Source organism: Anas acuta, chromosome 1 (genome assembly GCF_963932015.1).
Source record: "Anas acuta chromosome 1, bAnaAcu1.1, whole genome shotgun sequence".
NCBI classification, from domain to species: Eukaryota; Metazoa; Chordata; class Aves; order Anseriformes; family Anatidae; genus Anas; species Anas acuta.
The window spans coordinates 152,462,336-152,488,044 of NC_088979.1; the positions used below are offsets into that span (position 1 = coordinate 152,462,336).

The 25,709-nt window shown below is 33.9% G+C and overlaps 1 protein-coding gene across 14 annotated transcripts in view; it reads right to left on the minus strand.

Moving 5' to 3' along the window:
* Positions 1–25,709, minus strand: part of PPFIA2 (PTPRF interacting protein alpha 2) — a 334,088-nt gene that overhangs the window by 81,426 nt on the left and 226,953 nt on the right. For 12 of the 14 annotated variants that reach the window (XM_068667342.1, XM_068667351.1, XM_068667357.1 and 9 more), the window contains 2 exons: positions 25,596–25,670; positions 2,757–2,873 (listed from right to left, as the gene is read on the minus strand). In XM_068667342.1, coding sequence (XP_068523443.1) covers positions 2,757–2,873; positions 25,596–25,670 — 192 coding nt within the window. The remainder of the gene's footprint in view (positions 1–2,756; positions 2,874–25,595; positions 25,671–25,709) is intronic. The other 2 variants (XM_068667367.1, XM_068667424.1) reach the window with 1 other exon arrangement.

Below are 25,709 nucleotides of genomic sequence, written 5' to 3' on the forward strand. Positions count from 1 at the left end.
ATATACCTAGTTAGTAATTCTCTATACTTCTATTTTACCATTATTTTCTTTTGAAATGTTTCAGTTATCCTTGAAAATCAGCCTCCATTGATGATTGCAATCCATCACTGCTAATATGGTTTCTATTTCTTAAAGATTAACTATCTTGATTTACCTTACTACTCAGTTTAAAAAATATCATTAAGCAGCCACTGCTTTATAGAAATCACTTTATGGTATATTAGAACAATTTCTTTTTGAGCCAAGTTTATCGTCTTATAAAAATGTATAAAAATGTAAAAACAAAAAGTATAAAAATGTATAAATGTATAAATGTAAAAAATGTAAATGTTACATGTGTAAATGTTACATGTATAAATGTAAATGTATAAATGTAAAAAATGTATAAAAATGTCCCAGGAAAGTTCTTGGACTGTTCTTTAAATCCTCTTTCTAGGAAGTGCTTTAAAAATATTTAATAACTTCAGCACTTTTTCTAAGCACTGAAGTAATATAAAATATATTTCCGTGTTGCTGTAAAATGCAGTCATATTTTTTGTTTGTTTGTTTCGTTTTTCTTTCTTTTCATGAGAATATACTAACCATTCAGCATAGGTGGAACCAACGATGACATGTTTTTCATAAATACACAAAAAGTTATTCCCGCTTCAGAATGGAGGTTAAATTTAGGACACACTTAAATCTCCCAAAAGAGTCTAGTCTGCATATTTTCCAGGGCTGACTATCTCTTTCTGCAGATAACTTTTACCTGAGAGATCCTGTAATGACCTGTATCTGTTTGGTACTAACTGTTGTCAGAATCTGAGCAAGCTCTACTTCAGTGTACGTTTTACCATGTATGTGCCTCCTGAGAAGTCCAAATAGTGCTGAAGGTATTATTTAAGTTTTACCTATATATCAGCTGTGAAAAGTGGAAACCTGAAATGTAGGAACTACTCTGTCTGACTGAAACTGAACCCTGGTCTCCTGAATTAAGAGAGGATACAAACCATTGCATCATAGTTTATTGGCCTTCATCCCTACAGATGAAGTTGAAGGGCATTTTAAAAGTAATGTTTAGTGTACAGGCTTAAGCTGAAGTATTTTTCAAAGTGAGGCCTTCTATTTACAAACTAAGAAGGAATTAATGGTGGGCACAAAGGTAATGTTAGAAATTTAGAAATTTAGAAAGTAACTAGTGCAGATGATGTGAATTGAAATGGAAAGGAATGGAACAGAAAGGAACAGAAAGGAATGAAAAGGAATGGAATAGAACAGAGTAGAGTAGAGTAGAGTAGTTCAGTTGAAAGTGACCTACAGAGGTCACCAAGTTCAACTGCCTGACCACTTCAGGGCTAAGCACAAGTTAGAGCATGTTATTGAGGGCATTGTCTAAACGTCTTTTGAACACTGACAGACTTGGGGCATCAACCACCTCTCTAGGAAGCCTGTTCCAGTGTTTGGTCACCCTCACGGTAAGAAATTTTTCCTAATATCTGGTCTGAACCTCCTTGCTGCAGCTTTGTAACATTCCCACACTGCCTAACTAAAGGTCACTGGCAGATCCAGCATCAACATAGCATCTTATGCTCTCCATATTCATAATAATGCTTTCATTACTATAAGGAGCAAAAGAACAGGCCTTTAATTCATCTCAACAAGAAAGAATTAGGTAGTTTCAGGAAGGTGAGGTGGATTATTATTATTAAATTGTGGATGTGTCAAACAGTAAGATTTTTCAAGGAAGAAAAAAGGTGAACAGTATTTATTTACTAAATGTTTCTCAACCACATAGATAACTTGAAAAATACACCTACATAGTAATCTGCAAAACATATAAACTAATGCCTGCAGTGCAAGTACACTCTAATAAATTGGATTATCTATAAACTAAATAAGTAATAATGTGTATTATTTTTCTAAGTATGATTTATGCCACTGTTCATCACATGTCATTATAAAAAATACACAATTAGAGATCCAAGCAGCAACTTTACTCAATTCAACTGTCTGCAAAATGTTATATTATGCTTGCATATTAATTTAATAACTGTGAATCAAGAGAAGATATGCAACTTTTTTATCCATCTGGAAAACTAAGATTCAGAGGAAATCCTTATTTCTAAATCAGATATTCTCTAACTTGTCTTTGTCATTCAACCTTAAATGGGCAAGTAGCCTAAGTTCTATACAGCTATTTTGTATTGAAAAAATGTTAATTAATAAGCTCTTCACTTTTCTCTGTATGAGCAAGGCTATAAACCTGCAACATGTCAATGCATAACACAGAGGAAAACATGTTTTTCTAGTTTTTAGGTCTCTTTGTCATTCCCTGATGGACTATATTGGCAGCAGTTTTTGCATATATGCCCTTTATGCATGTATGCCCTAGTATATATATACAATTACACCTTGCTCTTCTGCCTATGACATAGGGAGGACCACTCAGCAGGACTTATTATCCTTAACTGCAGCATTTTGCAAAACAAACAAACAAACAAACAAACAAAATAAAAATTTACTATAATCTGTAGGCTAACTCAATATCTGATCAAAGAGCTAAGACCTGCCCATTTGCACTTGCTTTTCACATGAACAAATTCATTGTTTGACATTGGTTTCAGTGGGCAGACAATATTGTAAATGGAAGTCATAAAATATTCATATTATACTTACAATATATTCACATTACACTTACACCATATTCACATTACAGTGTTAAACTGAATCAGTTCTTATATAGATTGTGTGCTCCAGTGAAAACTAGTATTTTATACCTTTTCATGAACCTTTTGCCCTGGCTCCATTCCTTCAATATGCTCTGATTCAGCAGGCCCTTCACCAGCTGCAATTTTCCTTTGAATATGTGCATTTTGTTCGCGCAAAGCTACAATCTGCAAAAGATAGAAAGGAAATGGTCATATGTATAAGAAAACCAAAAATCACTTAGCAGGTGGTTTGTTAAATCTAGTGACATTTTGATACCAAATTGGCCATTTGTAGCATCTGCAAAATTAGGTCTATACATGCAGAGAGGTTTTAAAAAAACAAACACAGCAAACAAGCAAACAAACTTATATTATTAATGATTAAGGAGTGTTAAGGATACAAAGGAATGACAGAATGTCAGGATATTCAGCATTATGTCTTGCTTTATCTTCTATCTTTATTATTCTTTCACATTGAACACAATGGTTACCAAACTAGCATTCAGGATTGATAAAACTCAGTAGTACTGCTTCCGAGAAATAAGAACATACATATTCCTTGTATTTATGTTTATGTTTATGCAATCCAGTTTAACATACCTCTTACAAAGTATGTCTTGTCTTCAGTAAGCTTTTCAACTACCTACATATTATGTAACACTACAAGGCAACAATATTTGGCATAATTCTTAGTGGTTTTCATGCTAAATTCTCTTTTGAAAAAGAAAAGGGTAATATTCTTGAGGATGAAGTCATATGTGCTTAAATTAAATTAACAGAAGACATTAATAAAAATAAATGTGCATGAATACCATCATAATTATTGAAAACTGGACAGTCAGAACCTTCAGTTCAAGTCCAAGTACTACCTCCTAAGATATGATAAAACATATCACATAGTTTTTTCCTCATTAGCTTCTGAATGTGGTCCTCAAATCTTTAGATTACTTTTCTAAATCACTATTACAGACATTATTTTCCTATTTAGCACACTTGCAAAGCTTTTGAACCGGACCACAGTAACATATTTCAATGTCACTTGAATCTGAAGTGAGTGTAAAATTGCAGAGATGCTAGTACTCCCATAGTTAAGTCCTAAGATAGCTTTTTATCTTGTCTAAATTTGGATCCCTACTAACTTTGCCAAACTCAGTCAAATAAATTGAAAATTTGCAATAATATATATATATATATATTCTTTTAGAAGAATGAAAAAGAGTTGTGGATTTAAATTTAAATCTAGAGTACTAGTTCTCTAGCTGGAACCTTCTAAATGTTGTGGCTTAATATGATGAAGATACCCTAAAACCTAAAAAATGTTCCTTAACCTTGCTTTCTTCTCACAGGCATGTTGGTCTCTACAGACCTTTGTACAGTTCTATACTTCCTGAGAGGCTATTCATTACCTCATTATAATTCCAGGCTTTAGATAACTAATTTACTGTGAACACAATATAAGAGTGATTTTGTAGTTGACAGCTCAGGGTACCTCAGAGCTTGGAAGTAGGAGAACATTGCTGGGTGTGTTACACAGTAAGATTTGGAGTGAATCAGAGAATAATGACTGGTAAGGGACCAGATAAAACAGAGCCCTTGCCATTAGGTTTATAAATTTTCTGACATCCTTAGGAGAAGCCATTGTTACTATTAATGTGTATCTTATACTATAAATTACAAGAAGAATATTCTGGGTACATTTCCTACATGTAAAAACTTTTTCTTGAAATCCTGGCCTGTGACCCCACAACAGAGCATACTCTACTTAGGGCAAAAATGCCCTTAGGTATCCTGTATCATCCATTGGCTTAAGGTACAAATACAATAGCTGAGCTGAAAATCTTGAATTTATCTGGCTGGCACAGAGCAGGATAACTGAAAAGCTAAAGTGTTGAATGCTAAGATTAAAGTGGTTATCTGATCCCTTCTGTAAAAGTTGGAGAGAGAAACACTGTCAGCAGATCTTCTGTGTCTGAAAGAGGTGGGATGAACAACATGCATATCTTTTCTCCTGACTGAAAACCCGTGATTATATTAAATTTAGGTGCTTGCATTATGATGGCTAAATAGAAGCAAAATTAATTCCATCAAGGAAGTGAAGAAATTTAAGGAAAAAAATCATGTTATGAACCAAAAGTATGCTGCTAGTATAGCATACTATAGTATAGCATTACTATACTATATATATGATATATTCCTATACTATACCATTGTTATACTATATATACACTATATACCATGTATTATTACACTATATACACCTAGGGGTGCTGGTTGACAGGAAGCGTGTCATGAGCTGTCAATGTGTGCCTGTTGCACAGAAAGCCAACTGTATCCTGGGCTGCATCAAAAGAACCATGGCCAGCAGGTCAAGGAAGGTGATTCTCCCCCTGACTCTGCTCCTGTGAGATCTCAGTCTTGTTTTAGCTCTGGGACCAGAGCACAAAAAGGAAATAGACATATTGGAACAAGTCCAGAGGAGGCCCACAAAGATGACCAGAGGGCTGGAGCAGCTCTCCTGTGAAGAGAGGCTGAGAGAGTTGGGATTGTTCAGCCTGGAATAGAGAAGGCTCCAGGGAGACCTTATAGCTGCCTTCCAGTACCTAAAGGGGGCCTACAGAAAAGCTGGAGAGGGACTCCTTGTCAGGGATTGCGGTGACAGGACAATGAATAATGGCTTTAAACTAAAAAAGAGTAGATTTAGATTAGAGATTAGGAGGAAATTCTTCACTGTGAAGGTGGTGAGATACTGGAACAGGTTGCCCAGAGCAGCTGTGGATGCCCCATCCATAGAAGTGTTCAAAGCCAAGTTGGATGGGAGCAACCTGGTCCAGTGTGAGGTGTTCCTGTCGTGGCAGGGGATTGGAATTAGATGATCTTTAGGGTCCCTTCCAACCCAAACCATTCTATGATTCTATAATACAGTATAGTTGGTCTTGCCCACTCCTCAGATGTGGTGGGGAAAATTGCTCCAGTTACCTCATGGATGCTTTTTTTCCTCTCAGTGTGTATAACAGTACAGACAAATAAACTTAGTTATATGCTTTCAAAAGTATAAGGCCTCTATGTAGGCTAAATAAAATACTATTCTGATTTTTAAATAGTTGCATAATCAATTTCTCTATTGACTTTTTCTTCAATGTTTTTGTTAATTAAATTGTATTTAAAACCATCTGCCAGTAAAGGATTTAAATGTAGTTACTGTAATCACCTTGTTTTAATTTTGTTTTCCATGGAATATACACTTGTATGTAGAGATATAAAAATATTTAAATTAATTAATAAACACATAAAGATAAAATATTACAGGTGTTTATTTTTGTAGGATTCTTTCTGATATTTAAAACAGTGATAAATATTTTTGACTTGATTATTTCATTTTTATACTTCAAAGTTTTTAAGTTACTATTAACTTTACGAATTTTAGAACTAGTTAATTTTTGTGGATAAAAGAAGCTCTAAACAACGTATACAGTGTTATACAGTCCCCTAAAAACAGTAAGAAGCTGGATCAATTAAACAATGTTAGACCTTTTTTGGCGTCAAAATGTCAAAGATTTCAGGCCTTTGAAAAGCTAGTTGTTATATACTTTTCCTACCTTAAACTATTGAACTTGTTTCTTTGATCTTTCAACATTGAAACAAATCTGTTCTAGCCAATTAAACTCTGATTCCCATTTTCTACTTTGCTACAGCTGACAGACCTACAAGGTTTTTATTTTTATTAGTTTTATATTTTTCTTAAATTGAAATAGTCCAGTCAAAAATGTGTTTCTTTCTACATGGATGGTATGATGAGCCAAACTTCTTGTGAACATATTATGTCAGTTTTCCATCCAGCTCTCATCTAAGTCTTTCAGAGAACAGTGAAACTGACTACTTGGATGTCCTCCTACATTATTTTATCATAACAGTCTATATTTAAACAATGTTAAATATCAGATTTCAGTCTACTGAGAACATAATTTAAACTCCCAGTCCATCTTTTGACTTTGCTTTAATTTTGAGAGGGATAGCTTATGTGAAGGTTTAATTAATGTCTATCATTTTATATGGTAATAATTAGGTGTAGCGCATGGAAAAAAGGATGCTTTGGGGTGGTTTCCTATGCCGTTTACCTAAATGGAATTTAAATCCTAATTCATAAGCATAAATTCACTTTTTTTTTTTTTTTTTTCCAAATTATATTTCTAATTTATATTAATCTCAACACAGCATTTCAGAAGCCACTGGTTAGACTTTTAAGAGACATTTAAATAAGATGATTGATTGAAATTATTTTAATTGTACTATGACGGAATAATGACAGGATTTGTCATTATTAATATTTTATTTTAGTTACAGGGATAGAAATGCATGTGAATTTTCTTGACATTTTATATATAACTTCTGAAAAGAATTATAATGGTAATCACTCTTGTGTATCATCAGGATCTTGTATTAACAATACATTGTACTTCTTTCATTCTTTGATGGAGGAAAGACACAGCATGGAACGTACACCTGCAAAATCTTTTCATTAAAAAACAAATTGAACCTTTTGTGAATCTGAGTAAAAGCTAGGTATTATGAAAAGAGAATTTGTCATGGGACATTTAAAACCAAACAAAGGCAATTATGTCATATTTTATGTGCTCCTCAAGGCAGGTTTAGAAAGGATGCCCCTCATTCAATGGGGGTCACCTGAATGCCTGCTGTAAATTGTAAGAACAGGACTTGCATAAAAACTTTAGATATGTCAAAATATTAATTTTAATTGTATTTCTTCTTGAGTAAAAATAAATCTTTTAATAATTCTGTTCAAAAGAGACTTTGAATATTTAATTAGAAAGCCACTGGATAGTTTCAAATTTTACTGTAATTTTAATGACTCTGTCAGCTGAGGTGTGACAGATTTAGGTGCAGTACTTTAAGACATTTGTACCTACATCCTTGCAGTCTGAGTTTATCAGCAGGATATCAGAAGCAGCATAAGTGCATGCCCAGGAGATGCCATTCACAACTTCGCACTTGAACACAGTTTTGTGTGATGCAAGACCAGGAATGCTGATATCCAAGGCACAGAAATGCATTCTCCATTATGAGGGCAGGGAATGTTACAATTTTGGATTGGTAGCTAAAAATGACTGTTTCCACTGTTCTAAGAGATCATATTAGGTTCCAAGCCTCTACTACCTACAAAAGTATCTTTATCACTTTCTTTGTCGTGATACTTAACTCCTTGTAACCATTAATTCACTTGTCTTCATAACTGCCCTCACAATGGACAATTAAAATACTAGTGGTCCAGATATCTCAAGAATGATATTTGTGTTAGGAACACATTTTCTGTTGAAGACGGAGGGTAAATACTCTTCAAAGTGCAGAGGAAACCTATTCACAGGTAAAGGGACAAATATTTGAAATTTATTAGCAGATTGCTCCAATCTACAAAGTTATTGTAATTTACAAACCAAAAGCAAAACAAATTATCAAAGTGGTATCTTTCCATCCACTGCTTTCCTGCTTTTTTATCCCTCTCCTATGTTATCACTTGCAGCCTCATGATTGCTGAATAGTAGCAATTATAGTACTGCATAGTGTACACTTACCTGCATTTTTTTTTTCATATATTCACAACACTGGATAAATTACTGTTAGGTTGCAAGACAGACAGCTCATGAAATCACAGCCAAAAACTCTGTATAGGTATATAAGTACTCAAACTGGTAAGATAAGATTTCAATGGAAATCTCCCTTTATAATACAGTTGCAAGTGATCTGAATGAGCAGTTATATTTTTCCTATAAATCAAAAGTTTACTGAGATTTTAAATCTTTTTCTGGCAAAAAGATTAGCTATTTCTAGTCTATAAACATATTCCAACTGAAAACTTCAATTTTTAATGATGCCTAAGATGTACATGCCTGAAGACCTAACATTCATTCCCTGTGCACTTGTTTATGTTGAGTTACCTGCCCTGGCATAAGAAACCAGGCAGGAAAGGCAAAATCATGACCCAGTCAAAGAGTATTCCTTTAGACACAGAAGTGGTTCTTGTTGTTGGGGAGAGGCCATCACAGCCTTAGCACTGCTAGCTTAGTGGAGAGACTGGAAATCAAAATGGACTAATCTGCTAAAAGAGTTACAAGAGGCACTGGCAGCAATTTCCAGCTGAGGCAGCTGCTGGGAACTGAGATCACATGAGGAATGGCTCTGCCATAAGAAAAGGATGGCTGAATGCCCAGGGCAAGCAGTGGGGGCCACGGCAGGTCTACCTTGAGGCCTGCCAGGCAATGCGAGGTCTGTGTTAGGTCTCTGGAATTTCACATCCACTTTCTCTGTGTAAATTTTGGCATAATAAAACATATTTTGCATGGAAGAAAACAATTCTAAGTTACATCACGTTGTCACTGTTTGCAAGCTCCTGGAGGAAACCTTGCATGTGCCAAACCACAGAGTCGCCCAGCTAAGAGCACAACAGCAGTTGCAACCACAGGCCTGTACAAAGGCAGCTGGATCACAGGCTCTCACCGTGAGAAGCAGAGGTACCAACCCAGCACCTGCTGTGGTGAAAAGTCATACTTGGAGCACTGCAAAATATTCTCTGAATTAGCAGCTTGATCCATGTTTCAGCAAGACCTGTTTGATTTCAGTACCAACTGTGATACAAGGCACCAACTTAGGTTATTTTGGCAGACATTCAGATCCCTGCCATCTAAGCCTTCACAAGGAATCTTTTTCTTAATACAAACTTCTGAAAAGTCCTTCTGAAAAACACAGGGAGGATGTGTGTGTGACTTAACCACATTCTCACCATTCACTAGACAACAGCAGCTCAAAGTCTAAGATTCACCAACTTTTGTCAAATAATGAAAACTTCACCCACCAAAGTGTGACTTTGGTAGATGGGATAAAGAAATCCCCGAAGGCAGATAGCAATTAATTTTTATCAACAGAAAAGGAAAATCTTTCCAGTGAATAACATGAAATGAAAAAAAAATAAATCTTTTTTTTTTTTTCATTCAATTTAACCAAACCTGAAACTCCATTTTTGTTGCAGGTTTTGTTTTTTGGGAATTTCTGTTGTGACTTCACACATTCTAAAATCTCAGTAGTTGTGAACTTTCTTTTAACACTGGAATTTAAATTTTTCATCAAATTTTGGTCTTGCAGATCAAGACTATTTTACTTGGTAAAGACTATTTGAAACCACAGTTCAAACATTTCTGATTAGTTAATAGTAGATGCAATTGAAAGACAGGTTCAAGAATTAAAAGTGAAATAAATAAACTAAACCAATGGACTTTAGTTTCCATTGTGACATGGCTCTTTATGAAGACTCATAGGATCTGCAATACGTATCCACACATTAAAATACATAGCTCTAAAATCTTAAGAATGACAGCAAATTTGTACTGCTTTTGAAAAGCTATTTAAAAAATAAAATAAATCACAAATACTACTTAAAGCATCAACTTTAACTATTTAGTTAACTGAATAGTTTAACTTCAACTAACAGCACCAACTGTTTCATCTATTCTTCTCCCCGCTTCCTGGTCATATAGTTTTAATGGATTCCAGTCCACCCTTTTATTTCAGAAAATCTGCTTTGCTGCAATCACCAGTAAGGGGACAAGTAGGATTACCTCTACACCAATGTGGTCTTTTATGATGGATCTCCAGGCCATTTTCCAAGGAACAGAATCATTAAAGCTTCTGAGTACCTTGCTTTTTGTGTAAGGCTCATGAGAGGTTTTAGAAGGGTTGATCTTAAGAAAAGACCCATTGTCTGATGCATCTGCTTTGTAAATTACTGAGACAAAGACATTATAAAAACGTGTCTCTGTGTAGCTTTCTTTCCCCATAACTTGCCTAATAAAAGTATTCCCCTCCCCTCTACCCCCCTCCCCTCTCCTCCCCTCCCCTCCCCTCTCCTCTCCTCTCCTGTAGCACAAAATATTAAGGCAAAGAAAAAAATTTTATTTTATGTCTCTTCCAACCTAGATGACTCTGTGATTCTGTGATTTACTTTTTTAACAGACAACCAAATGCAGAATCTTGGATTTGTCGCTCTATAAGATGAAATTAATTAAAACCTTCCAGAATTTTACAGACATTAACAAACACACATTCTGGCTTAATAAACCAAACTCATCATAAATCCATAAAGAACCTTTTAAAACAACAGATAAAAATTAATCTTCTTGAAGTTGTCTTTAATGCCAAAATTCTTTAGATTTTCCACTCAGCAGTGTAGGTTCTGAGCTTTCCAAACAGTTATATTTAAAAACACAGTTATAATTTTTTTTTTTTTCACAACAGTTGAAATAACTACAGACTGTGCAGCATTGTAAGCAACATTAGCCACACTTTGAGAAAACAAAAGAAAAGTAAAAAAACAAACAAACAAAAAAAAAACACCAAAACTTTCCAGATTGCAGAAATAACTTTACAAGGTAGGGATTGAAACCTTCAGCAATAAGAGCCCCCCTTGGGGGCTCAGTATGGTGAAGGAAAAACACATAGTGTTTTTTTTTTTTTTCTTTTTTTAACTTGGCAGTTTGTCCTCTTCCATTCAACTACTTAAATGAATCAGACAAATTTATAAGTTGGGCTTTTGTAGCATTTTGAAAATTCACTTTTAAAATAAGTGTTCATGCCTGACTGACAACCTCAGCTAGGTTTATGTTATGTTTGTCTGGATTCCAGTACATTTTCTTGCTAGTGAGCTTTCCAGAAACTTTACACAATTGAGCCAAAACATATCCTGACATGTCAAGAAAAATACTACTTTATTCAAAGACAAAAAATGGTAGGAGTTATGAATAGTACATATTTCCAATATTTTTGCACTATATCCCTTCATTTTTGAGTTTACTGACCTTCTATTAATACTTGATGTTTAGGTTTCATTACTATGAAGAAATCCTCATTAAGGTGAGAGCAACCTCATGAGGAAATTTTTATAACCTTGTTGATTAGACAGTGGTAGACCTAACAAAAACAGACCTTGTATATTTGTGCATTACGGAGCTTAAAAAAGCAGGAAAATAAAATAAATAAATCAATCTATATGCTTATACTCCTTAGTGGCCAAGAAGCATTGCCCTATCATTACTAGAAAGCCAGCATGTGCTGGCTAATGCGGCTCGAGAATTTATGTTCAGATTTATATCAATGTTATTCAACCTGATCAGAGGGGCATTGTAAAAGATACTTGGCTTAAAAAGTCAGTCAGGTGGCAAAAGGGGGAGGTCATACACTGAGATACGGCACTGGGTGAGACTACTAACCATGCTTGTGATCTTTCACTGTTGGTGGTCGGTGCTCACGATACCTATTGACAGGTTCTAGGTGTCAATGTTTCATCGTGTCTCTGAGGGCACTTTTGTTTGTGACCAGGGTACTGTGGTCCAGTGGCAGCTCATGGCTGGCCCATGACCCACTCAGCTGGCCGCAGGGTCAGCTCAGAGCTTACATCCTCTGAGGCCATCAGTGAGCACAGTCTCTTTCCGAACCAAGTGCCTGGACTGGCAGCCATTTTTATGCTTTAAATGTACTAATACACCAATGTTTTGTGCTGGTAATAAGGCTTTATTAGTCTCCTTCATTTCACTCATAATGACGAGTTCTGAACCAAATTAAGTTTTATCGTGCAAATAACTGCTTTCTGCTATTGCGCATGGTCTACAGCATGCACCATTTATTTCTATGATATACTGGTAATGCTTTGTAAACAGAATAGAAGCCATTTAAAGCAATTGTGCAGTTACTATTATGAAAAAAAAAATCTGTCAGGATTTTTCACGGAAGATTACTGGGTACATTTCAGTACATTTTCTTCAGAAACTCTTATGAAAGTAAACAAAAAGGTGCTACTTTTAATTTGCCACAAAAATTGTACAGTGAAACATGATACAGTGGATGAACTGTTTTTTACATAGACTAGCACAATGGAAATATAATAACAAATATCAATTACATGGTTGTATCACAGTACGTATTTGACAGCTACTGACTAATTTCTCTCTTTTTTTTTTTTTTTTTTTAAAACCAAGCTCAACAAAATAGTAGCAAAATTATTATGCTTTCATTATTACTCTCACAAAGACACTTGTAATGTACCCAAACCAGGATAAAAAATCCCAAGAGTCCTTTGGTAGCAGAGGGAATTATTTCCAGCTGACCAGAACTGAGAACAGATTTGGCAGATCTTCATTGTTTACTACAATATATGTAACATATATTGTATTTATACACACCCTGCATATATGTATATATGCACATATATTTATAGATGCACACTCTGTATATATATATATATATATATACAAACATATATTTATGCATGGTGTGCATACACATATATATATTTGTACATTCAAACAAATTTTTGATATCCAAGACATTGAAAAAAACATAATTGAAATAATGTGCATCTAGGGTTTTATGTATTTACTCTTAGTATATAAGCATTTAATTGATAACTACCAATGCTCAAGGTAAAATAAATTAGCTATTTACACTGCAAATCCATTTTCCTCCTCTGATTACATTAATATATTTATCTGAGTCAAAACAGTCTTCCCAAAATAAAATTTTATATGCTTTCTCTGTATAGTGTATTCTAGAGAGTTTAAGAGTTTAGATTTATTTTAAGTGGACATGTCTGCTATGAAAAACCCACTATTCTGTATGTGTAGTCAGTTTTATTAGATTTTCCATATACTGCATCTGTATTAAAATCACCATCTGTGTTACTGATTGTACAGAACATGAAAATACAACAGATAGGGTATGAATAAAAATCCAGAAAAGAAATGAACCTTACCCCAAAATTACAATTAAGAGTATCAAAACCCTGATCGACGTTCACAAAGAGAGGAAATCCCAATTTAAACCTTCTAACTCAGTCTGTTGAAATCAAAGTACTGTAGAGTGAATGAAACTCTAAATTTCAGAAACTTAACCCCAAACACCCATTTAATTTCAGTAAAAATGTTAATATTTGTTTCATTGACATTCTTACTGATAGCCATTTTCTAATGCAAAGAAATTACACACACACACATATATATATATATATGTGTGTGTGTGTATATTTGTAACTATGGATCCATGGATTACGCAACTAAAAGTACATAAAAGTACATAAAAGTACACCATCCAGCTGCAATGTTAAGTGAACCGGATCATTTCTCACAGATTGAACCAAATAAAATAAGTTCTGTACAAAGCTCTGTACAAAGTAATTCCACCTATACATTGATAATACCTATAAATATGAATAAAGATTATTAAATATTTTCTAATGCTGACATTCAAGACATCATTCAATATCCAAAAGAATTGTATCTATTTTTCTCAATCAAAACTGAAATATTTTTTATGTTTTTGATCCTAAGTAAAATTATTTCTAGATTCACTTCTGTTTCAGACATACGATGGGAACAGATTAAAAAAAAAAAGTTGTTAAAAATCTAATGATATGTGTACTTTTTGAGATAAATGTTTACCAAGATATATCTATTCCTCCCAGCATACTCTCTCTTCCTATTTTTCTCACAAATATTTTAACACTAAGCAATTTTATCAGTTAGCAGACCAGTATAAAAATGTAAATAATTTTCTTGGTATTGTCCATGAAATATAGATTCTGTTAGTCAGACTTGTGGACCTTGCTCTGTCTAATGACAAATGAGAGCCAATATAGACCTCTGAGTGGAAATCATGTATATTCATTCCCTTAATTCATGTTATTGCTGACACAGCTCACAGACATTAGCTTTTACCATCTTGTTAGTTAACTGTGTTATGAACCTCGAGAATACTCAAGTGCACTATTGGGCTGAGGTGATCTAATATGAAAATGCAAATGATATATATTCTGGTTCATGCTAATTAGAATATTGATTAATAAACATGAACGTATTGAAGCTTAAAGTTGATTTTATTTATTGACTGAAGTCATTAACTAAAATCTTTTCTTCAAATGTAGCATGTAAGGCCAATTTATGCATTAAAATTTTCATTATGGAGAGTAATAGGCATAAAACATAATACTGTGATCTCGTTACACTATTTAATACCTGTTTTGAGAGTTAGTGGATGTAGATGTTCTTAACAAATCAAGTAATGTTTAACAAATAAACACAAAATTGCTTAATCGTTACAAAAAGCACATTAACTAAATAATAAAATATTGTTCCAGCAGATCATAAACGAAGCAAAATTGGTATGTTTTGTATTTTCATCAAGATGGATGCACAAGAAGATTGTTAAGGATAAAGAATCAACAAGACTGATTCTTGCAGTGATATTATCTTGATCCCCTTGAACATCTCATTTGACAATGTCAAATGACCCTGAAGCTGATGCAGATGAAAAGATAATCAGCTATGTTCTTAAACCTGAATTTATACATCTAGTGCATAGTAAAATGGCATATATTTCAAAGCCTATGAATCCCAAAATAACAGATCAAACAGAAGTGATATATTCTTTTTGATGTCTTATGAAAAGGCAGTGAGCAAATTAAACATTAGGCATTAAAATTTTCAATGATATTCTTTGTAAAAGCAATAGCAAGCCCTATAATGCAAATCAGCTAAGCGTAACTTTAAACATATGCTATGTTCTTTACTTTAACAAGTTAGTGTGTTTAAAGTAAGGCATTTGCTAACATAACTTTATGAAACCAAGGTCTATAAGCGTTGTATGCCATTGATTTGTAAGCTACCTAAACAGGCTGCCAAATACATGATTTTGAATTCAATTTGAAATTATCCCAGTGTCAAATCTCATGCTGTGAACAATCTCTAAGCAAAACATGTACAAGTAACCTTCTGGCTTAATAATCTCCTGGAGGTTCATGTGTACAAGCAAACTATTGTGAAATATGCTCAGCCACACCTCTGGTTCCTGCCATCCCTGCTTTCTTCCCTTAACTGGTATTTCTTTGTCTGTCTTGCCATGTCCCTTTCTTCTTTTATTCTACTCTGGGTGAGGAATAGGTGGTAAATAAAAAATCCATGGAACCTGTGCTAGAAACTTAGAATTCTCCTATTCTGTAATTATCTGGGATAAAATAGAGAAGATATCCGTTTATAACTCTGAGACATGTTCTTCAACTTTGGTTGTGTCACATATTGATCTAGTTCGCTGTTTTGCAGAAATGTCAGGCATACTCCATGATCACTATTTACTGTTGAGTGTAATGCATTGTAGAGACCCTCAAAATAATAACTGAATTTCACATGAAAATGGAAACTTTTCATACATGCTGATTAACTGCAGAATAGTTGCATTTTGTATTGAGTCCTGAATGGTATGTCCTATTGTCATTTAGACTTGGACCATTATGCAGAGCACTGTCATTCCTTCCCTTCCTGCAGTCCCAGTCTATTAAAAACTAAACAAAACAAACAAAAACAAGAGGCATGCAGCTGGGTAAGGGCTTGTACTCACAAATTTAACTCCGCAGCATGGAGTTATGACATGGTGGGCCTGCTAGGATTCATGCAACATACCAGGATTTATGCAGTGTACCATAACTGCCTGGTACATGGTGCACCTGGCTAGACACTGCAACAGCCATCAGCTGTCAAAAATCAAGTTATGAAATTTAGTTGTGCTTATCTATCAATACTTATGAAATGGATAATCATGCCCATGAAATCTATTGGATTGCACCCTACTTTTTCTTCTGTAGGAACAGTAAAACCCAATTAAAATAACCTCAGTGCTTTCAGGAGCAAGAATATTCAGAAAGCACCAGATCAGCCTGACTCTTGTGATATTCTCAGAGCTCCTACAATGCTAAAAAGGAGTAAGTGATGATTGCCACATGTATTGCACAGGTCACTGTGCTACCTTTGCTTTATGGGAATGCCCTCCATTCCACAGCAGTACAAGCAATGATGCTGCAAGACTGTTAAACTAAACATGCTGTGGAGCAGGATGCACGTTTTATTATTGTTTGTACAATGAAATGGAGTACTGGTCCTTTACTGGAGCTCTGTCAAGAATGTGGTAATGCAATAAAAATGAACAGTAAAAATGTGCAATAAAAGCACTCAAATACAAATGTGAAGATGCAATATATGGCTCCTAAATTTATGAATAAATACATAAATAAATAATCTGTAGTCCTCTTGTTTTAATTAAGTTTAGAACAAATTTGGTTATGCAAATAAGAAGAGAGTTTCACCCCAAATGCAAAAGTCTGAAAACTTAGGCAACAGGTATAAAAATGAGAATGTAACTTCTAAAAAAAATGTAGAATGAATACTTTCACTGATTTCCTAGTTCCTTTTCTCAAATTATTTAGACCAAAGTGTTGAAAGAAAAAAAAAAAAAAGGATGTAAAAGAATCACATTTCATCATCACTTGCTTTACAGTAATCAGTATTGAAGGTGACAGGAAAGATCTTTAAGGACTTATATAATGAACTGTTATTTAAAAGTTTGTGATGCTCTTCTAATGTGAAGTAACATGTAGGAAAACACTTTAAGGTCTAGAGTGGGAACTGTCTGAGTGAAGACATATGGAAGAGTTTATGTATTAAGGACTGAAACAGTCCTTATCATGGAAAATTTTCTGGTCAGTGTGAGGTAGTAAAAGCAACGCTGAGCCTCCCTCTGCTCTAGAGAAAGGCAGTAAGGAGAAACGGGAGATCCAGCAGGTGGAAACTGTAGCCAGAGCAATGAAGTAGGAAGAAGATCTCCACAAATTCTTGCAGGAAAAAGTCCTGTTATTGTTCTACAGTAATGAATTTATTGTATGCCTTTGTTTCCCTGACTATGCACAGTATCCAGACAATGGACCAAAAAGAAGATTACATTTCTACATTAGAGTAAGGCTAGCTAACTTCTTTTTAGAATGAATTAGAACACCCTGGAAATACTTAAAATACACACATAAGGAACTACATATATATATATACAATATATATATATATAGGATTAGGTTTATGCTCATTTTGATGAAAATGCTAATCTTCAAGGAGTTTGGAGAAAAGATTTGGAGGAAACTGGGATTTTATGCTCTCCAGTAATCATTTATTCAGAGATAAAACCAAAGCACTAAACCATCAGTGTCTCTAATCATGGGGGACCAAGGTTTCATTAAGTCAAATATTTCTGTCAGATTAAAAAAGGAGATATGAAGAGATTTGCAAAATAGATTTCAAACATCTAGCTTTCTGCTCTTTTAATGTATATTTAAACAATTGCTTCACAGCTGCACAGCAGGTTTGAGGGAACAGTAAAGAAAGAGGAATTAGCAAATCACAGTTCTCCATAGTTTTTTGTCATGTTCCGTTAAGCATTACTTTACAAAAATTTTATTATTTTCTTCATAAAGTACAATTTACAGCTTATAACAATTTCAAAATAAAGTATATATGCTTATTGATACTGACAGGAATCTCATAGCAGAAAAACGAGAGGTGCAACAGATCTCAGGCTGTTTTGTGGGTGGTAAGAGTGAAACTGAACTCTGTTCTTTGGTGATTAACCTTTGACACTGGGATTCAGTCTAGTCACCCTTCTTCATATAACAAAACCTATTACAAAATTTCACAGGTACATAAAATGAAACGTTATCTGTGAACCAAGATCTTTAAAACATCAATATTGCAGTGGGGATGCTTATAATTTCTGTTGAAAAATCTGACTCCTTCATTAACAACAATATCATCTCGAAGTAGATTAATCCATTCATATGTAAAGAGAACACTTCATGCTCTCTTTTCTGCTAATCAGTCTTTCCTACAAAGTTGTTTCTTCTGAAGAATACATAGAAGGCAGTTAAATTAGATGAAAAATCCATGCATAATTTGAATACTGACATCAGTATTTTAGAATTTGCTACAGGTCATTACACACTAAACAGAGGTGTAAGGGAATACAGCATTTCATGATCTTTGTTGAAAATGCCCTAAGACATTTGGACAGCTACACAGTCCTGCTCTCCAAAATAATTTTAGAAAAGACTGAAGTTACTCAAGTTATATTTAACATATTTTGCTGGGTTGTCAACAGTAGGCAGTGGCCTACACATAAATAGGTCTAAAATATGCACAAAATCATTATCTGCTGTCACTGTAGAAAATCTTTCCATTTTGTACTCAGAATTGTTTAGAAAACTTTTCTCAATAGAAAGTATTATTTATGTAATACTAAAAAGCAATTTTTGCATGTGCAATAGTGATGTTTGTCTCAAACATGTCTATAGAAATTAATGCTCTTAAGGGACTATCTGGAAAATGCATTGGAGTTTAGACCTATGCTGCTCAGACTTTAGTGAAAAATGCTTGTGATGATGGAAATGCAGAGGTCAGACTTGCTGCCCTCAATATCCACAAAGAATTTGGATTTTTTTTTCCTCTGATACCTTAGATTAGAATTAGTTGAGGACATAAAATAGAATACCTATAGCAACTTAACTGATTATTTCTTGCGCCTTTTTTTTTTTCCCCACCTCATAAAAAATAATGCAGTGAAGGATATAATTTTCAGCCTCTTCAGCTGCCATGCCACACATCCTAGCTTTATAGACATCTAAATTAATACTGTGGGACATGTTATATAAGGAGCAGCCAAAAATGCATTGTTTTGCTTCATTACTGCATTTAAAACAAGGGCAACAATAACTTTTTGCAGAGTTAACATTTAAAGTTAAAGGTAAAATGAAAAGCAATTACATACAGGACATAAAGACTACATTTCAAAACAAAATATTTTTATTATGTGCATCTTTGGAGGAAAGGTATAATTTGGCACAGTAACACAGACATTTAAAAATATGATTTAGACTACAAAAAGGTTTATCCAGAGTTAGACCTGTGTAAAGTTATAGCTTTAAATAATAATAATAATAATAATATAGAATAATATTAGCACATAGGAGAGCATTTACAAAGCAATAATTTTCACTTTTACTGTTTTAAGAAAATGTGGTGAAATCTATATGAAGTTTATTTAGATTTTTCACCAGGAAACATACCTTAACTCACCAAAAATAGATACAAACCATCTAGCCTAAGCTTTTTTTTTTTTTTTTTTTCCTCCCAGGAAAAAAATCACCAAATTTCACCCTATTTCATCCAGAGATTTTAAATCCATCAATTTCTGAATTTTTGGATTGATGAAATGTTGGGTGTATTAGATATTCAAGAAAAGCAAATATTCTTTTTCTCAGCAAAGTATACTTTTAATAACATTTCTACTCCAAAAATCTCTTTGTATTCCTTCCAAAGGCTAAAGTCACCAAAAAAATGTACCACAAAGTGCCTCAGGCTAATAGGAGCTGAAACTCTCTAAAAGCTAGGGTTTAAAAACGTGGTTTCACATGTAGCTCTTGGTAAAAAGAACACACCATAGTCAGCTGAATTTATATATATATATATATATATATATATAATATTTGTGTATTATACATATAATACTAAAGAATATTTCAGAAGCATAAGTGACATAACATCTGCAGCATTCCTCAATGTCAGAGTCAAAACTGTCCATAACTATTGAATGTATCTGCATTTTGTACTTGTTTCTTGACTTGTACTACATAGCAAAAGCTAGTCAATTAACGTGTATTTGTAAGTTCTTTTATGAATAAGTTACTGTATTTTCTGGTGCTTCTAGTATAGAATATAAACATTCATAAATCACAGATCACCCTTTCTCTTCAGTGATATAAATAATTTGTGGATGCTTTCATGTATGTTATAGAAAAAAAAACAAAAACCAAACAACATTAGGGTACCATGATGAATAGACTAATGCTCTGTCAGTTAGGAAGAAACACACAGCATAAATAAAAGAATGTATGCAGTTATAGTATCATGGGCCAAATTTCCTGCAATCTCTCTGATAGCTCCTGGAGTTAAATTTATCCTCAAATTGTTGAGTAAAATTCTGTAGAAGCAAGAGGAAATTGTAACAATGGAGTTTTAAAAGGCAGCCTGAGTGTTTTAAATATAATCTGTGTGTCAACTGACAGAAGCAATATCATCTTTGGCATTTTCAAGCAGCACTAGCATTTTCAACAAATGCTGAAGAAAAGCGTATGGTGTAAGAGTGATACAGAACCTCAAACCAGTAATTTCTCTAATTTCATATTCTACACAGTGCCAGTGTTTTCTGAGTTCCAAAAGTATATCCTTGAGATAATAAATGTAATAAATGCTGTATTTTCCATGGTACATTTTCTACTAATGAGGAAAAATGAAACAAACAAACAAACAAACAAACAAACCACCAAACCACCAAGAGAAACAAATGAGTTTTGGAAAGCCACTTATCACACAAATCTTAACAGCACAGAAAGATTACACAAGGGCTGTATAAATGTTTGAGGAGGGCAGGAGAAAATTTGTATGCAAAGTGCTGTACTTTAAAAACGTGACTTAGTCCCACTGTACTATAAACCATGTATAAAACTTAATTATACCTACAAGCTTGGGAAAAAAAGTTTTAAAGGTTATTTTGGGGGGAAAACTGTTGAGAGGTCTGGGAAACAGTGAAATCTCTTAATGGGAATCAAAACTGTTGTCATTTACAACTTTACATTGGAGCAGAAATGGATTTAAAAACATCAGTATGGGCCATGCTATCACCTGTCTGTATTCTTTCTACTTTCTGTGCCCTTTGGAAGCCACTAGAGCTTGAGTTACTGATGATATATAGGGCTAATAAAATATCTCAGTGTGTATGCACATGCTGTAGTTTAGCATAGTTTTAAAAAAGACTCATGCTCATAACACAAATTAGAGGATCTCAAAAGCTGTGGAACAAAAGTGGTTATCTTGTCAGTAATTTAAATACTAAAGTAATTTCCATGAAGATCATAAATGACAAAACCATGAAGGAAAAAATCACATCCCACATCCCTTGTAAATGAGATTCATTCTTCTCAGATTAGCGTGTAAAGAGGAATATGGTTCACAGAACCTTGTTGGAATTTGCAAATGTTTGTATGTGCACTAAGAAACATCACATCTGCCTTCAAAATGTTCATAAACAGACACTATTGTTCTATTGAATTTTGGTATTGGCTGTACCACTTGCAGCTTGTATAATTGCTAGCTGCAAATTATAACCTTCAGCCACAACTATTTGGAGAGACTGTGTGTTATGGGGAACTGGATAAAATACTGCATCATTTTAAAAGCATCTGAGGGGTAAGCAAATAAAATTACTGTAAAACAGAGTTACAACTAAAATTGTTTGGTAAATACTTCTGAAAATTGTTAACAATATCTGCTATTCATGTTAACTACAACAGACACAATGAATAGGACAACATCTTCCAGTTGTGAATAGGTAATGGCTTCTAATGTAAGGATAAAAGAAATAAAAATTATAATTTCTTGTATATCACATGATAATTGCTGAAAAAAAAAAGCAAATATTGTAAGTACAATGGAATGAATTACTGTAGAGTTATCTTACCACAGTCTGCATGAAAACTCTCCAACAGCAACCCAGATTGCCTTTATATTTAAGGGCCCTTCTACATTCACAAATTAATTGCAGCAAGGTAAAATATATAGTCAAACAACTTTTTTTTTTTCCTCCCTATGTAAAACATATATTTAAATTATTTTAAATCTAGTGTTTAAGGATAATAGAGGTCCGTTTTATATCTCTCCCATATATAAACTCCACTGCCTGATTTCAGTGAGCTTCCGCTGTATGTCTAAGACACACAAATTTAGCTGCCTATGCCTTAAGTGTCTGCATCTGAGCTTGTTATGCGTTAGTTGCCTAACACAGGCACGCAGTTTCATTGTAGTGGAGAGGGATTTTCCTTCCCCACCTCTGGCTCCAGACAGATGCAGCTCTCCTGTTCATTTTGTGTCTCATCTGGCAGCCCTGGCAGATAGTTTATGTGGCAGATCAGATTTCCTAGAGCAACACAGGCTATGGTCAAATTTTTGACATCCAGATCATGTGTAGATACCCAAGTTAAAGAGTCCTAATTCTGAGCTGAATCCTGTGCTCTGTAAAATACTGAATAGTTTACTTGTAAATAAATTTTAAAGAGATTACGATGTACAGCTTAACTATCCTGTACACCATCTTGATACATTTTAAAACCAAGATTTCATATACAGTAAGATAGTTAAACTAACTGAATTGTGTAACTCTTCCTCTACAACAAATATAAGGGCTCCCTTGATGACTTGATGAAATCCTTATACATTAATTTGTAGAGAGAATTGACTGCTTACAATATCACAATTTGCTAACATTTTAAAAATATTACATGCAATCAAAATAATTTCTGCATAGCGTTTATCTGAAAAGAAGATAAACTTATATTCACTCTTTAGCAGAAACTATGGTCTTCACAGAATCAAACCAGCAATGAACTGGTTGGTGTACATTCTTGCTTTTGAAAAGTTCAACCAAACCAACAACAGTGACTTATGCCATATCAATAGTAAGTATTAGAACTGTAGACCAAGGTCCTTCTCTATTATCATTATGTGATTACATATAAATGTTACCTTCACAGGCTAAGTTCACCCCATGGGTCCAACTGTCCATCCCAATTGTCCTTGCAATTTCAAGTCACTGAATGTAACAATTCCCTTTCAATATGAAGTGTTTTAAAAATGGTTTTAGTAACTACAGCTGAAATCAGTTTTGCCAGATTTCCAGATGTTTTCACACCTTTTGGTATGCATGTAATAAGCTAAAAAGATTGTTAAATGAGAGATTATTTACTATCTGCAGATGAAAAGCTATAGTCTCTCTCTCTGTCCCCCTCCTGCCCCCTTTTATGTAACGCTATTCCAATACAAGTACTCATCTTATATTGACATGCATATGAAATGTCTGCTGTTTCTCATTGTTGCCATGCATCAGAGCCATAGTCACAAGCTAGGCATTTCAGAGAAAGGTGCTACCTTAACAGATAGATTTCTACTATTTTTTATCCCCGAATCTGATTTTCATTGTATACTTAATCATATCCTCATCTAATCAAGGGGCAAATTTACTGTCATCATTTTATGTTTGGATATAGTTCTGAATATGTAGTACACTCTTACAATCAGTACAAGGAAATGGATGTGAAAGTAAATACGTATTCTCATGGGAGAACAGACACTGAATGACAGGAATATGGAAATTACTGAAAAGCATATGTTCAATTCCCTTGGAAACTTGGCCCATTTATTTTCATATGTAGTATGATAAATTTTTAAAGCTCTTTATTGTCTGTGCATTCACTGTGGAACCTAGTATAAAAACAGACTTACACATTGTGATTGTCTAATTAATTTTGGCTCATTTAAATAACTAATTTTTTTGAAATGGAAACTGGCATACCAGTATTCTGATTGTGTCATGTCATGCTTTGCTGATTAAATGTCTTTCTAAATACTTTTAGTATCATGCATACACAAAGACTTTATTTCTATATTATTTATATGGATTTGGGGAAAGAAAGGCTATGAAAATACTATTTCAAACCCATTTCATTGTACACATTTAACTCATTTTCTTTCAATCTCCAAATAATAAGGCAATGCTCTAAAGACCTGGTCCCGTGCTCAGTGAAGTGAACTTGGATTTACATGGGTCATGAATGGAAGGGATCTGAGGAATGGGATGCATCTGAATTGGCTTGACTGTCCAAAAGGACTGTTTCCTATTTAACAAGCGCTAGTACAAATAACACATTAGTTGAGTAAGTCATATGAACCCAAGTATTCTGAACTTTCTGAAATGCAACAGCAAAAGAGGGATTTTATTTTACAGATAAAGTAACTGCACTTTATCTGTTCAAAGAAAAGGGTGATTCATAATATCTGGTTCATAGCTTATAAATAAGAAACACTAATAAATTGCAGATCCTGTTTCTAAGAAATTACTTTAGGAAAGTAATAGCTTAAGTTCTAGCTTAATATAGGAGAATTTAAAAAAACAACAACAAAAAAAAACACAGAACCAAATCTGCTTGAGTACTATCTATTTTATGTTATATTATGTCATATACATTATTCTGAGTTGAATGGTATTCTATTTTCCTTGAATAATTTGGTAGTAGTTTAACTTTGCCTGTAGTTGTTTTCAGTTTCCGTCTTAAGGCTGAGTAAAAGGACACCAGTAAATGGACATAACCCAAAAAAACCCATCCAATTCTCTTGTTTGTCTAACTTACATTAAACAGTGTGAAAGGCACCTGTCAGGTGGAGATTCAGAATATGATGGGGATAGCAAAGTGACTAGCCAACTCCATTATGTATATTGTCAGACCTCAGCATTGTCTCCTTAGGGTTTAGAATTCCTTTCTATATATGTGTGTGCTTGCATGTATAATACAATTAAGTGTTGTTCACCCTTTCAAACAAAAGATTATGGTAACAGTCTGCAAGTTAACTTACAGGTGAAAAATCTCTTGTCTAAATTCACATAAGTAATATGGCACCACAGTTCACCGTGAAATTCTGCACTTAAAAGGGCAGACAAACCTAAATTTTGACATCAACTATAAAGTTATTTCCTCCACTTAGTTTAAAAATGTCAATGTTAATATATATATCATGTGTACATATATGTGTTTTACTTAATTTTATAGTATAATAGAAATTCAATTTCTTATAGTATCTGACAGATTAGTTGTTTCACTCTTTTTTCATGTCCAATAAAAAATTTGAGAGCCTGTCACTAGTTCCTGAGTTGTGGTTTGCTCACAACAGAAGAACAGAATAAATTAGGGAACAAAAGGTTGTATTAATCTGATAAGCACCTTAAACAAGCCTTGCTGAGCAGTTTATTCAGAATGTAATTTATCTTTTTTTTTTTTTTTTTTTTTTTTTCTCCTGAGAGGCTTAAGAAATGTAACTGGAATACACAGGACAGAATATTACAGAAATCGAACCTCAAAAGGGGAGAAAGTGTTTATGTTACCTCCTGGTTAGCAGCAGCTAGTTCTTCTTCCAGTGCAGAGACTCTTTCTAAAGAAACCCTCAGTCGCTCCCTTACCTAGAAGAAAAATCAAAATATGTGCAGTAACGTAATCTC